At 35.8% G+C, this 14,461-nt stretch overlaps 1 protein-coding gene across 1 annotated transcript in view; it reads left to right on the top strand.

Moving 5' to 3' along the window:
- Window positions 1–14,461, top strand: part of DYNC2H1 (dynein cytoplasmic 2 heavy chain 1) — a 180,336-nt gene that overhangs the window by 68,325 nt on the left and 97,550 nt on the right. The window contains exons 52-63 of the mRNA XM_009896774.2: window positions 360–502; window positions 2,064–2,145; window positions 2,574–2,728; window positions 4,282–4,419; window positions 6,666–6,779; window positions 7,359–7,519; window positions 8,146–8,269; window positions 8,970–9,091; window positions 9,938–10,024; window positions 11,317–11,443; window positions 12,977–13,118; window positions 13,683–13,792. Of these exons, the coding sequence (XP_009895076.2) occupies window positions 360–502; window positions 2,064–2,145; window positions 2,574–2,728; window positions 4,282–4,419; window positions 6,666–6,779; window positions 7,359–7,519; window positions 8,146–8,269; window positions 8,970–9,091; window positions 9,938–10,024; window positions 11,317–11,443; window positions 12,977–13,118; window positions 13,683–13,792 (1,505 nt within the window). The remainder of the gene's footprint in view (window positions 1–359; window positions 503–2,063; window positions 2,146–2,573; window positions 2,729–4,281; window positions 4,420–6,665; window positions 6,780–7,358; window positions 7,520–8,145; window positions 8,270–8,969; window positions 9,092–9,937; window positions 10,025–11,316; window positions 11,444–12,976; window positions 13,119–13,682; window positions 13,793–14,461) is intronic.

Below are 14,461 nucleotides of genomic sequence, written 5' to 3'. Positions count from 1 at the left end.
AGTGTACCAATAAACAGAAGAATGTGATTGAAAATACAGATATTGGCAGCTAGAGTCAGAGGCCTTGGAACTACTTCTAAGTAGTTCTATTGAACTATAGTTTTATAGTTCTGTATTGACTGAGATGAGAGGTAGTTGTATCTATTTAAATGCTATCAACTCTTGTAAATTGAAAAAAACACTGCAATGTACATAATAAGAATCCATGATACATGTTTATAAACATTCCTGCCCTAGTGTGATGTGGTGTAGTACTATCCTTTTTTTCAGGAATTACCTTGTGATAAGTATTTGCAGGACAGTAAATTATGTAGTCAGATTATTATCCACTAAATATTTAATATGTTGCATTTTCTTAGGAATCCAACAAAATCTACATGTTGTCTTGATCATGGATCCTACTAATTTAAATTTCACAATAAATTGTGAAAGTAATCCAGCACTGTACAAGAAATGCCAGGTTTTGTGGATGGAAACTTGGTCAGAAAACAGTATGAAAAAGGTAAGTTGCATAAGTTCAAAATTTTGACTTGTTTAAATGAGTATCTTCAAAATATGATCAGGTGACTGCCTGGTGGATGTGTTCTCTCTGTGGGCTGGCTTGAACAAAATGATGACTATTATGAGTCTCATCAAACACAGACAGCATTTAAGAACACAGTACAAACAGACTGCAAGCAAAATGTTAGAGCCAGCTCTACTGATACTTGCTGTCACTGGGATGCTTGACAGCTAGTTGAAAAATAGGTTTGTTATGTGTGTATCAGCTGCTATATATCTTAAGACTGCACTATAAACCTTATGTTATTATTGAATCTTTGTTAAGTGTTTTGCTTGGTGGAATGGAGTGGAATCATGTTCATTTTAGTATCAAAATCTGCTTATTTCAGGATGTTCACAGTGTAAGTTTGAGAAAGAGCTGCTGATACACAGCGCCTCACAGTTCAGCAACACACACACACACACACGCACACACACACACGCAGTGGATCCTTCCAGTAATTTGGCTTAGGCATCCAGACCATCTGGTATCTGGCCCTGGATCTAGGGTCTTGCCATTGTGCCCTGCACAGGCACATAAATGCACAAACACACACAGACACATGCACCTAGCTCTTAATTGATTCCATTATCTCTCAGGCAGTTAGCCTGGGCCTTCTAGATAACCTTCTAGATAGATCCTCTGGGAGCCAACTCCTGCAGATGCTTCACCAACCCATAGTAAATCTTGTGCAATCTGAAATGCTCTTCACCGCATCCCATAATGTGTCCTGAGACTCCTATGCATTGACCACCTCAGTCTAGTCTGTGAAGTGATCTGAGCTCTCCCATAGACTCATCATGATGGGTTTCATACCTTGACTATGGGGTTGGTCATTTTCCTGGGAGAGCTATGGGAGCAGGTGTGGCAGTGTCCATTTTAGCCTGGAATACCAAGACTCCTCTGCCTGCTGTTGTGCTTCAGCTTCAATGGCAGGTTGTACTGAAAGTGTGTTTTGGAAAAAAGTGTTTGGACCAGCTCTGTTCACAGTAAAAAAAAAGTGTTTATCAGGGTATTTTCACTTTGAGTAGGAGGGGAGTCTTATCATTTAGTCCTATACCAGAACCTTTGAGTATACTTTGTTTATTTTTACCATTGTACCTGTAACAAAGTAAGCTGTGAAAAAGGCTTTGAAAACTTGGAGCTAACTAATTGTTTAATGCTGATACTGTATCCACAACAGATGTACTTAAGATTGTCTGATTTCCTATTGAGCTGTATATCTTTTTATGCCTTTGACATTTGTGTTATTGTAAGATTCCTCTGAACATTACTTGCTCTAACAGCCAGCAAAAGTTCCTCGCTTCAGAGAACAGAAAATTATCAGTGACAAGGAAAGGCAGAATCAATCTTTTTTTAATGCTATAAATGTTCTGTAAATATCTTATTCTGCATAAAGCTCTCATAGTCAGTCTTTTAAAATGAGAAACTAGACTGAAGTTGCTTTAAAAAAAAAATGTTTAACTCACATTTTCATTGCTCTTAATTTTCGTACCAAAAAAATCATGTTAATTTTTTTTAGATACCTGAGATGCTTCTGTGTGATTCAGATGAACAAGAAAAGAATGGAAAAACACATAAGGAATGTAAGAAAAAACATTCAGGTAATATTTAGTTATTATTACTTGTTATTAAACACTTATTTGGTCCCAGGTTTGGCATAGATAATAGCATGGATACTTTGAGTATGTTATTTTGTCAGTGTGTTCATAGACTTTAGTATTATTCCTATGGTGAGGATTTTGTGGAAGGAAACATCAGTATGGAATATACATCCTAGCTAAACAAAAACAGTCTCTTCTGTCAGAAGCAGTGAGAGAATGACAGAATGGCAGGGGTTAGAAGGGACCTATGTAAATCATCTAGTTCAACCTTCCTGCTAACACAGGTATACCTAGCTCAGCTTGCATAGGGTTACATCTGGGTTACATCTCGAGAAGGAGACTTTGATCACTCTATATACTCAACTTCATAGACTTATGTGGGATAAGAATGAGGGTATTATTATCCTGTATAACAAATTATGTTACAGGGGATTCTGATTTTCTGAAGTCATTTCTGGCAATCCATGAATCTTGTAAAATGTATGGAGCAACCCCTAGCAGATACATGACATTCCTTCGTGTATACAGTACCATCAATGACAGTAAAAGAACAGAGCTAATAAAAAGGCAGAATCATTTGCAGGTATGTATTGAAAACATTTTAACATGAGACTTTTCAAAACACTCTCCTGATTTCAGGCAAGGAATAGTATGAATCTTAATGCACATCTTTGTTCAAGTGCCTCAAAGAGTGAAGAGTGTTTTCTTGGTTTTGTTAATATTTTCCTTTGAGAATGTATCAGACTGGATATGTTTATTTGGAAGCAAAAAAGTACTTGAAAGCTCTTTAAATTTTGTTTGCCTCTAAGTATTGGAATTGTGTTGCCAACAGCCATCATCTTTCCAGCAATTGAAGTCCTGCATCTGCTTGTATAAATTGTCCCCATGCAGCACCTTATTTTAATCTATTCTCTATATCTCTACAGCAACTTCCTGTTTTGTATGATCCTTATTCCCTTCTAGTTCAATAAGCTGTTGTCTTTACCCTCCTAGTGCTCTTGTGTAGCTTTTCCACACATCAAACTTTTACAGAGTTTTAGCCCAAATGCGGTTCACCTCACAGATTTTGCTTTACTCTTCTTCTGCATGCATAACATGTTTATTTTTGAATTTGTTATCTTTCCAGTCATATTTCCTTCTCTTCCTTCAGTATATTTCTAGAATGATCTGTGTGATCCTTTAGGACATGTATCTTTTTTCTCTACTCTTCACCCTTCCTTTACCCAGTGACCTTTGCTGCCATTCTGGAATCAACACTTGCAAAGCTGTATTTCTTCTTATAGCCTCTGTCAAAACCAGATTACTTGCTTACCTTGTACTCTAAACCATTTTGACTTTGCCTACCAATATTTTGCCATCACTTTAGTAAGCAATTTAAGCAGATTTGCATTTGAAATGATTGAAATGTATTTATTTATTGAGAAGGTTGCTGTGGTTTGTTTGTGACACTCATTTGTTAAATTCTCTGATTAAATAAAAGTAGTCCTTTACATGGAAATTATAGATGTGTATCCTAACTCAAAACATCTTCCAGTTATTTTTTTCCCCCCAAATATATCTTGAAATAATTCCAGTATCTGAGTGCCATAGAGTAAATAACTTATAAAATGTTAATAAAGAAAACAGTTAATCTTCAACACAATTGAGCTTAGTTTTATGTCCATTAATGTTCTTTACAGAATTTACAAATATGTAGAAATGGAATAATATAATCTATTTAAATCTGTTTAATTCTTGTGGAGGTAATTGTTTAATTCATGTAGAGGTAATTCTTTTAGAGGTGTTATTATGTGGAGTTAACATCAGTTAACTGAAATGCCATTGGATTGATGCAAGTAGGGGTTGTGTGCTACTTGCCATTCCATTAGAAGTTTGTTATTTTGTGAGTTTTGTTTTCAGCTCTTTGATGCAGTAGTAGATCTTACAGCAGCACATCTAGAACTGTCAAATCTCATTTTGGGTTAAATAATATTTTAAAAAATATAAAGAGTAGTGAGAAAAATGCAAATATAAATGAAAAAATTAAGAATATTGGTCTGCATCACTCGTAGTTTGGGCATACTGTTTGCAGCCAACCTTCATGTAAATACATTTAAAACTAATTGCTTAATAACTGCTTCTTATAAACTTTTATAGGCAGGTGTTTCAAAGCTGAATGAAGCTAAAGCCCTGGTAGATGAACTGAACAGAAAAGCTGCAGAACAAAGCACTCTACTCAAATTGAAGCAGGATGAGGCTGATGCTGCCCTTCAAGAAATTACAGTATCTATGCAGGTGGTGTATACAATCACATAAAAGTCATTTTTTCATCTCCATAACTGCCTGTGCTTTGTATTCCTCTCAACAGCTACAAACCTTGATGCTTTTGCAAGAACTTGCCTAAGGGAGTTCATGAGCCCTGAGGCTTGCATAAGCTTGCAACAGGACAGAGGATTATAACATGTAAAACATATTTGAACTGGTTGAGTAGGAAGAAATCGGTACAAGTTTAACATCTGAGTAGTATTTACTGCTGTGGTTCAATCTGAGATTTTTCCTGGAACTTCATACATCCAAACTGATCCATTTTATAATGCTTTGTACAGTTAGGAACTTCAAAGAAAAATACTGACAAGTAGCGCTGTTTTAAATAATTAATACCAGAACTTACATTTGTGGACTATTAGAAAGGATGTATTTAATGAGGTTTAGTCCTCTGAAGTTAACCTCAAAGAAGATTGAATAAGAACCCTGTGTTCATCACTCCTTGAATTTTTATTCTTCAGTTCAGGGGTAGACCTCCTGGGGTTTGAGGACACAATTCTTCAGTAGTGTTTTGTCACTGATTTAGTCAGTTAGGTCGAAGCAAACAATCTCAAATGAAGCAGCTCAGTGACAAAGATGTGCATGCAGATAATTAAATGCTTGTTCTTTCAAACCAATTGGTTCACAGTGCTTTAAAGGCACACCCTATTTTTATGTCTACTTCTGTTGGCAACTTTTAGCACTTTTAGGTTCTGTCTTCCTACTGTACATGAATCTGAATAATGATAATTGGCTTGGAGTGTTCACTGTGGGCCTTGAAGAATTTCTTATGCTGTTTTCCTTGGTTTCTGTTTTAAATCTGTGTCTGCCTTGGTCCACTAGAGTTGCAGGTTGTTCGGGTAGCACGTGTCGTAGTATAGAACAAAATCAAACAAGAGGCCCAAAGCAATGGAACATGGTGGGCCCACTGACATCAGAAAAAATGCAGTAGAATTCTGATTGTTTAGATTAGCATAGAGCATAGGTGCCCTTTAACATTTTAATGTGGCTTCAAATGGTCTAGTTTTTGTAAGAGAGAGGACTCAAATACTGCCAGACTCTTTTAATCTTCTTTCAGACAAGGCTTTTGACCTACAATTGAATTTTAAGGTTTTCTTACTCAAAGCTATCATTCTGTGCATGTACATTTGCATGAAATGTTTTATATAGCTAATATTTTATGGATTTGAATGTAATCTTTAATGGCATATTGGTCTATAGATTGGGTTAAGTGCTCTGAAAGATTATTATTAATCTGAAGGTTTTCTCTGATTATGTACATCTGTTGCAAGTTCAACTCAGTTTGACAATTGGTGGTTATAATAATGTGTTATATATTGGAAGAAGATAAATTCTGGGCTTTGTTCTCCTGTATCTTCTGGATGAGCTGAGCCTAGAGTATTAGTCTCCTATGAATTTTATGCATTTATCCTCCATTATTTTTTTTGTAACTGATACTGGGGGTTTTTTGTTGTGCCTTTTGGTTTTTTCTAAGTTCAACATATATAAGGTCCTTTTTATTGGGGTTCTATATGCTATGTATTTATTGTTGCTATGTATTTATTGTTGCTATGTATTTGTTGTTGCACTGAAGTGCTTAGGAGTCATGGAGATAGCTAATAGCTAGTATGGTAGGTACTCTGTGGTCGATACAGTACAAATCTAGGGGGAAAAAAAAGCTGCTAACCCCAAGAGTTTGCTATCTATGTGTAAGACATAAGAAAGATATCCTTAGAGACAAATGGGTGCAAATTTACAAGTAAATAATGCATTAGTATTTTTAGGCTAATAGGCTGTGGTTCCAACACACCTGCAGCTTTTATGAACCTTATGGAAAAGGAGAGTTTTTAAAACTGTCATGGAAGAGATAGAAATGTAAGCAGCTACAAAGACAATGTCAGCATGGTGTTACTTTCCAGGGTAGTAGGAGTGTTACAGAGGCTGCCACTCTTATCCTTTTAGAGGAGTATCTTGATGAGGAATGGAAAATCCAAGGCAAGAAGAAGAAAAGAATCATAATAAGCTTCAAAAATAGAGGTCCAGATCTCATCAGTGTTAAACAACAGGAAGGAAACACAGAGACTCATTTCATATAATTTAGTTAATTTGTCAACCTGTCTAGTGTTGAATAGCCTCAGATTTATTGTAATTGGTACTGTTAAATATCTTATAATCAAGACTAAAAGAAATAAGAGACCTAAGAGACAAAGATGATGTATTCTTTTTTTTTTTCACAGAGTGCTAGTGAGCAAAAAACAGAAATGGAAAAAATAAAACACCGGATAGCAGAAGAGGCTACAGAAATAGAAGAAAGAAAAAGGAAAATTGAAAATGAACTAAAAGAAGTTCAGGTAAAAGTAATCTTTTGCAGTCTAACTTTATTGGACTTACTCGAGTCCTGCCATGGAAAAATGGTTCTGCAAAATATATCCCTGCAATTCAAATGTTTTCTCTGAATTATTTTGATATGACAAATTTTATGCACTAGAAAACAGCACTTTATTTGCCAGATCTAGATTGTCACTTTGGCATTTGTGTTCTGTTAGGTCTTAAATACTGAGAGAATTTTCAGGCCAAATCTTAACCTCCAGTTGCTTTTGCTGTGCTGCCAGGGTCTACAGTTTTGTTCTGCAGATTTTATGGAATGTTTTTCAATTACTTCGATCTTATACAGACCAACTGCGTTACTCCACCCTGTTCAAGCTGGTAATGTCATAGGGCTTGGAGCTATCAGCTGAGTGGAAATAGTTTAATGAGACTTAATTTCCAGTTGTTACTAAATTGTGAACATTAAAAATCCTGGTGGCAGTATACAAGACTGCTTGTTCAAGAGACCTTGCAGCTGTAAAAAGAATAAGGAATGGTTCAAAACTCAAATGACACATGCTCAGATTCTTGCATACTCATCTCTTTTATTAATGTGTTTTAAGCCACTGGTTAATGAGGCTAAATTAGCAGTTGGAAATATAAAGCCAGAGTCTTTGTCGGAAATCCGGTCACTAAGAATGCCTCCTGACATAATCAGAGACATCCTGGAAGGAGTTTTACGGCTGATGGGGATTTTTGATACATCATGGGTGAGCATGAAGAGGTGAGGATTTTCTTTAAGCTTTCAACAGTAATTTACCATTTGAAATACTTTCTGTTCAGAATTAAAGTGTGCACAGAATTCTTTAGTGTCATAGGGAAACAGCCTCTTTAACATTTGAATAGAATAGAATAGAATAGAATAGAATAGAATTAACCAGGTTGGAAAAGGCCTTCGAGGTCATCCAACTTATCACCCAACACCATCTAATCAACTAAACCATGCAACCAAGCACTCTATCAAGTCTCCTTCTGAACACCTCTAGTGATGGTGACTCCACCACCTCCCTGGGCAGCCCATTCCAATGGCCAATCACTCTTTCTGTGAAGAACTTCTTCCTAACATCCAGCCTAAACCTCCCCTGGTGCAGCTTGAGACTGTGACCTACTTGTTCTGGTGCTGGCTGCTTGGGAGAAGAAACCAACCCCCATCTGGCTACAACCTCCCTTCAGGTGGTTGTAGACAGCAATAAGGTCTCGTCTGAGCCTCCTCCTCTCCACGCTAAGCAACCCCAGCTCCCTCAGCCTCTCCTCACAAAGCTTGTGCTCCAAACCCCTCACCAGCTTTGTTTTCCAGCAACTCAACATTATTCATTTTTTCTTCACTTAGTTATTTAATTCTTTTCTCAGCTTCTTGGCCAAAAGAGGTGTGAGGGAGGACATAGCAACCTTTGATGCTCGTAATATTCCAAAAGAAATACGAGAGAGCGTTGAAGAACTTCTTTCTAAAAACAGAGCATCTTTTGATCCAAAGGTAATTCCTGATTTCATTATGCAAAATGAAAAAAGCAAAAAAAAATGCTTGTCTGCCTTGCCAACATCATTTTTAGAATGAATTTTAAACTGCTTCCAGAATTTGTCAGTATAAAGAGATAAAAGCAGAGCGGAGATTACTCAGTTGGATACTACTTCTAAACGAGAATTTTGTTGGTGACCAAGGAGCAGTGGGATGAGACGTTATTATAAAATCAAGTCCTCAGAGATTTTTGTTGCTGGTATAAATGAGAACTTCTCCTTGTAGCAGGAAGTGCTTAAACTGTACACTTAATTAAAAGAAAAAAAGATTAATGACTATTAAAGGCATAGGTGATCTTTGAGAATTGATTTGGCAGTAGCTATAAAAGAGAATTCCTAAATACTAATTCCTTAAATTTAATGGGAAAGCTGTAGTTTCCAGAAAAGGAACACATTGCTAATTATTCATTAATTCAATACTTACTAACTTCAGTGAAACTTCAGAGTTGTCAAGATACTAATTATTTTTCTCACAGATTGATGACCTGCAATATAATCTCTTAGTGTAAACTTTAAAGGTTAGTTCCGTAGAGGAGTTGGCTAATTGATGTCTTTAAATTGATAACTCATACATCTGTTGCAATTATTTATCCTGTTATTTATCTCATCTGCTGTATGATACTTCAAGGACTGGTAACTGTTCCTGATTTTTTTTCCAGAATGCTAAACGAGCCAGTGCTGCAGCTGCTCCATTAGCCGCTTGGGTGAATGCCAATGTCCAGTATTCCCATGTCCTAGAACGAATTCAGCCTTTGGAAAAAGAAAAGACTGGCTTGGAAGCGTGAGTTAGACATTGTTACAAAATAACATTCTGAGTTTCAGTGGCAGTGGGCATTCCAAAGCCACCAAGGAGGACCTGAATCTTATAAAACCCAAAATGGTACAAGAAAACATACCTCATCCATAGGTAATAAAATGTTAATGCTGAGACAGAGAAGCTATGCCTAGTTATGTTCTACGCAACAGCAAGTTATTTATTTCAGCTGCAATTTCACATGTCTGTTTCACAGACATGCTTAAAATATGTTCTGCCATTGAAACTCATGCTGTTTCATGATACATGTAGTTCACAGAATCACAGAATCACCAAGGTTGGAAGAGACCTCAAAGGTCAAGTCCAACCTGTCACCACAGACCTCATGACCAAACCATGCCACCAAGTGCCATGTCCAGTCCCCTCTTGAACACCTCTAGGGATGGTGACTCCACCACCTCCCTTGGCAGCACATTCCAGTGGCTAAGAATTCTCTCAGTGAAGAACTTTCTCCTCTTTTTGTGTCATGGACCAAACATGATCACTTTCTCCTTCGATTCAAAGTGATTTGACATAGTCTCATGAATCTTAGGAATCTGTACTGATTATTTTGCCAGGTCTTAGAATTCTTTATTGGAAGCATTTGTTCTGACCTTTAAGAATAAATATGAAATTAATGTTTTCAGTCCATTTTTAAAGCTATGTGATGAGAAGTAATCAAAGCTTTTACATTTGAAAACAGATTTTTATTAGTATAAATCACAAGAAAGAGCTGTCTCTGAACTGTCTCTGTGTAAATGACATTCCTGTTAGGTTTTCTCTTTTTCATGCCTTTGGATCCATCATCTTAAAATAAATGTTACATTTTTGTAGTAATCTCAAGAAAACTGAAGACAGAAAACACAAGCTAGAAGATCTTTTGAACTCTGTTGGTCAAAAAGTGTCAGAGCTCAAAGATAAGTAAGTTTGGTTTGTTTACTTCAAGATATGTATAAGAACGCTGATGATTTTGCAGTATGGATAATTAAATTTATCAGCCAGATGTAATTCCCTGCTCTGCAAGATATTTACATCATAAGTAGCAGTAATTAGTCTATCTGTACATTCAGTGGAGATAAGTAGTGTTAGAATGTCATTCAACTCACTGATCAGATGAAATGCTCCTTAAATGTACTTTAAAAGTCTCACTACTGACTGCATTGGAAGCCTTCAGTGTAAAAGTTGTAGATGTCAAAGATAAACAGTATGTCCCACCTTTTAAATCTATGAGGGCTTTAATGCCTCTTTTGGACTTTGGAAACATTTCTGCATAAATTCCTTGAATAAAGGCTGTTATATTTCTTTAAGGATGGCATGCTTTTCTGACAGCTAGTTTACTTTCTGCTTTTTTCTTAGCATCTCATGGAGTACATGACTCACAGTGGCATAAAAATTGCTGTAGGGAGCCTTTATGCTTTCTCCAAATTCAGTTTAATCCAAGTCTTCTAATTTGGTGTTTTGTCATGTAGTTAGGAGAGGAGATATTTTGCAGCCTGACATATGTGCATGTTGATAAAAGTAATTTATTGTTGTTTGCAAAAAGAAAGTATTTGGAGAATTCTTCTCATTCAGCTGATGTCTTGGTGAGATCTTGGATTAACTATATATTATATATTACAGTTAAATAGATTACTTAAAAAGGTGGATTATTAAATACATTTGTTAAATACTAAGTAAGAAAATGAGATATTAATTACAAAATCATACCTAAAACTTGCCTGTTGTTTGAGGCACATTCTTACTTTGTAGTAGTTTACAAAACAGAGGAACATGCATTGACCTGGAGTCATCCTTCTGAATTAGCAATATACCTCTTTAATGTTGTCACAGATGAAACTTAACCAAAAGGTTACAAATGTATAGTAGGATGGCATTAAGCTTGCCATTATCCTGACTAACAGCACAAACCTCCACTTGACACAGTCAGGAAAATTAAGTCAGGCTGTTTAAGTAGAAAGAATGATTTTCAGACATTGTAATGTGTTTTGCAAATGTATTTTTAAATCTCATCTGTTGATCTATCTAAAATTTGGAACTGAATTTGGAATAACGTAATTAGAAACATAAAGTATGAAAAAGAATTGTGGTTGTGTTTTTCATGAACATTAAGGGAGGAATTAATTACAAATTCAGTCAATTACACTGTCTTGAAAAGAGCTGTCCTTTAGTTTGGTAGTTCCTGATAGCAATTTCAAACAGTAGTTGTTTTACAGGTTCCAGAGCAGAACAACAGAAGCGGCAAAACTTGAAGCAGAACTAAGTAAAGCTCAGAAAACACTGGAAGCTGCAGAGGTACTGATAAGTCAGCTCGACAGGGAGCACAAAAGATGGAGCACTCAGGTTAGTGAAAATTTTCATGAGTGTTTCATATAGCTGATAATTTGAAAATACAATTTTGGTCCTGTTTGTAGAACGTGAGTTACTGCCATTCTGTATGTTTCCTAAGTGTACAGGTATTTGATTTCTCATGAGAAAACCAAAAGTTTTTCTTCATGTGAAAGGTTCTTTTACTTCACTGTACAACTTACCTTACCTATATCACATAACTAGAGAATATATAAAATACCCCATGCTTAATATAGAATGTACAACATTCTTTGATGTTTTTCAATCCTGATAATAACGTGAGAGGTTGGCTCCTCCAAGTTGAGATACAATCAGAAGGGACAGGTTTTAGGAAAGCACTGAGCAATCATAGTCTTATAATGTATCCTTTATGACACTAATACTGGAAATCTACATGTAAGCCTACCCAAAGTGTTGGGTTGCTTTTGAAATCTTATGTGTTTGAAAGTTTGCTGCTGCTAAAGTAGGGAATGTGAGCATATCTTATTTGCTAAAACAGTATCTTTGGGTGAAGCTGTTGAGCCTTTGGACAGGCAGACCCTTCTTCAGCCTGAAATTTGAAAACAGCTGTCATCTCCAGAAAGTGATGCCAAGCTTTCTGGCAATCTTAAAATGGAAAAAATTTCCCTGCTGAGAGACATGTCTCTGCCATTGAGGGTTAGATAAATCCTTCTTGTGGGTGGAACAGCATAATGGAAAGAACTGGAAGATTTTCCTCTGAAAGTAGCTTTACAGCTATTCCATCTGCTGTAGTTAAGCACTGGGTATATTTGAAGACCAGAGTTTAAGTGCTTCTAAAAGTGATTCCTCACAGTTTTTCACTCTGGTACATTACCCCTGTCTTCAGAAAATTCAGACTATGAATGCTATGCTGCAGAACAAACTGGCAGTTACATTAGTCAGGAGCTCATCCCATGTTGAGGATGGTAAAAAAGCAATATTTATCTCCCTTTAAAGTAAGGAGGAAGTCATAAAAAGTTACTTTTTTGTTTATATATCAGCCTTTTTTTTTGTTAATGTCAGTTTGATTAAGGTAAAAAAGTGACAAAAGTGACAGTCTTTCAAACCAATTTTAGAAGTCATATATTATTTGATACATTTTATTTTGTATGCTGAATACTGGAACATTTCAAAGCAGAGGTGATGTAGTGAAGATAAATTATTTGAAGATGCATGATAAATGTATTTCATCATGTAAGTCTGCAGTGAATCACATTTTTAAGTGTAATAGATAACATTTAATCTTTAGCACCTGTATATATATTGTGGTGCTCACTAGCTGACTGTGACGAGGGTCACAAATGTCTTATTTTTCATAATATAGTATTCTTTACCCACTTGCTTATAAGTGGCATGGTAAAATGTTCATCAAATTAATTGACCTTTAGTAGCTAAGTAGAGGGACTGCCTCAACTGTATTCTCAATGGCAGACAAATGTAATTCTAATGTTTTAGTTACTAATGAGAAATAGTAACATAGCTCTTGTTAGGATTACACCTGTGCATTCTGTCTGCTTTGGTTTTAAGGTGTCGGAGATAACAGATGAACTGGCTACATTGCCTAAAAGAGCTCAGTTAGCAGCTGCATTTATTACCTACCTTTCTGCTGCTCCTGAGGATCAGAGGAAAACCAGACTGGATGAATGGACCAGATCAGCAGGCCTTGAAAGTAATTTGGGGGGACGGGGTGGTGGTGGTGTATTCCTGTTTGTGTCTTTGCGTGTGTAAGTAATTAAGCTTGGCTGAGAAAGTGAGAAATCCTAGTGAGTTTTAATGAACAGATTCAGTTGTCTTGATGTTCCCAAATGAAAAGTGACAACATTTTCTTTTTCAATAAATGCTTTTATATGCAGACAGCCTATTTCTGAGGATTAGTCTATTAACTGTTAACATTATAAATACGAAGAAAATTCTTAAGATTCATGTCCCTAGTCCTGGCTTTAAAAGTTTACATGAATGAATGTATTCACATTACTGTTGTGAATTTGCCAATACACTCTGAAATCTTCTGCTTTTTCAGTCATCATTTTTATCTTATGTGTGTTGGTTAACACTGTTAAGTGTTTTTCAGAGCATCAGCTTGTTAATAAGTTCAAGAAATAAAATAATGCATTTAAGGGAAAACTACAGACTTGCATTGTGTTATACCCTCCACTGTATATAGAGTTGTAAATGCTTATAAATTATGCAGAGTATCAATACCAGTGTGCATTTAGACTCTTTAATTTATCAGAGTTCGATCTACGGCGCTTCCTGTGTACAGAAAGTGAGGAGTTAGTCTGGAAAAGTGAAGGGTTACCTTCAGATGACCTTTCAATAGAAAATGCTCTTGTCATCTTACAGGTAATTGTTTTGTTTTTCTTGTCTTGAAAGCAGTTAACTTTAAAAGTTTCAGTAACATGACACCTTTCTGGAATTTTGAATTATTTCATTTGTTTTATTTTATTAGCACCACAGAACCACTCTCAGTATTCTGTGGCAAAAGGGGAACAACAGAACAGTTAAAGAAAACACATTGGTTGGACACGATGATCTCGAAGGTCTCTTCCAACCTGGTTAATTCTATTCTATTCTATTCTATTCTATTTTTCTTTTGTGCTTTTGCAGTTTTCTCCCAGATGCCAAACAGACATCTGACTGGTGTCAGTCTGTCCGAGCTTAAAATGTGAATAATCATTAACACCAATAGAATGAGGGGAAGATTATATCCTATATAATATAATGACATATCATTTCTAATACTTTTTTTTTTCTCAGAAAAAAAGGAAAGGCTGTATGCAGGCACCTTTAAAAACATCTAGATTCCAACTCTCAGATTTTATCAAATTGGCTCTGTGATACAGGATAAAAAAAGTATCAGGCCAGTAGCTAATAATACTTGGGAAAAGAATAGTAATACTGTGCTTACAATCGTGAGTCAGCTTTATCATGCAGATATATGAGATACAACAAATATATATATATGCAGTTGAACAATTATGTGCATAACATAATAATTATAATGTAGCAATT

Source organism: Dryobates pubescens, chromosome 10, assembly GCF_014839835.1.
Source record: "Dryobates pubescens isolate bDryPub1 chromosome 10, bDryPub1.pri, whole genome shotgun sequence".
NCBI classification, from domain to species: Eukaryota; Metazoa; Chordata; class Aves; order Piciformes; family Picidae; genus Dryobates; species Dryobates pubescens.
This window is presented reverse-complemented; position numbering and strand designations above follow the sequence as displayed.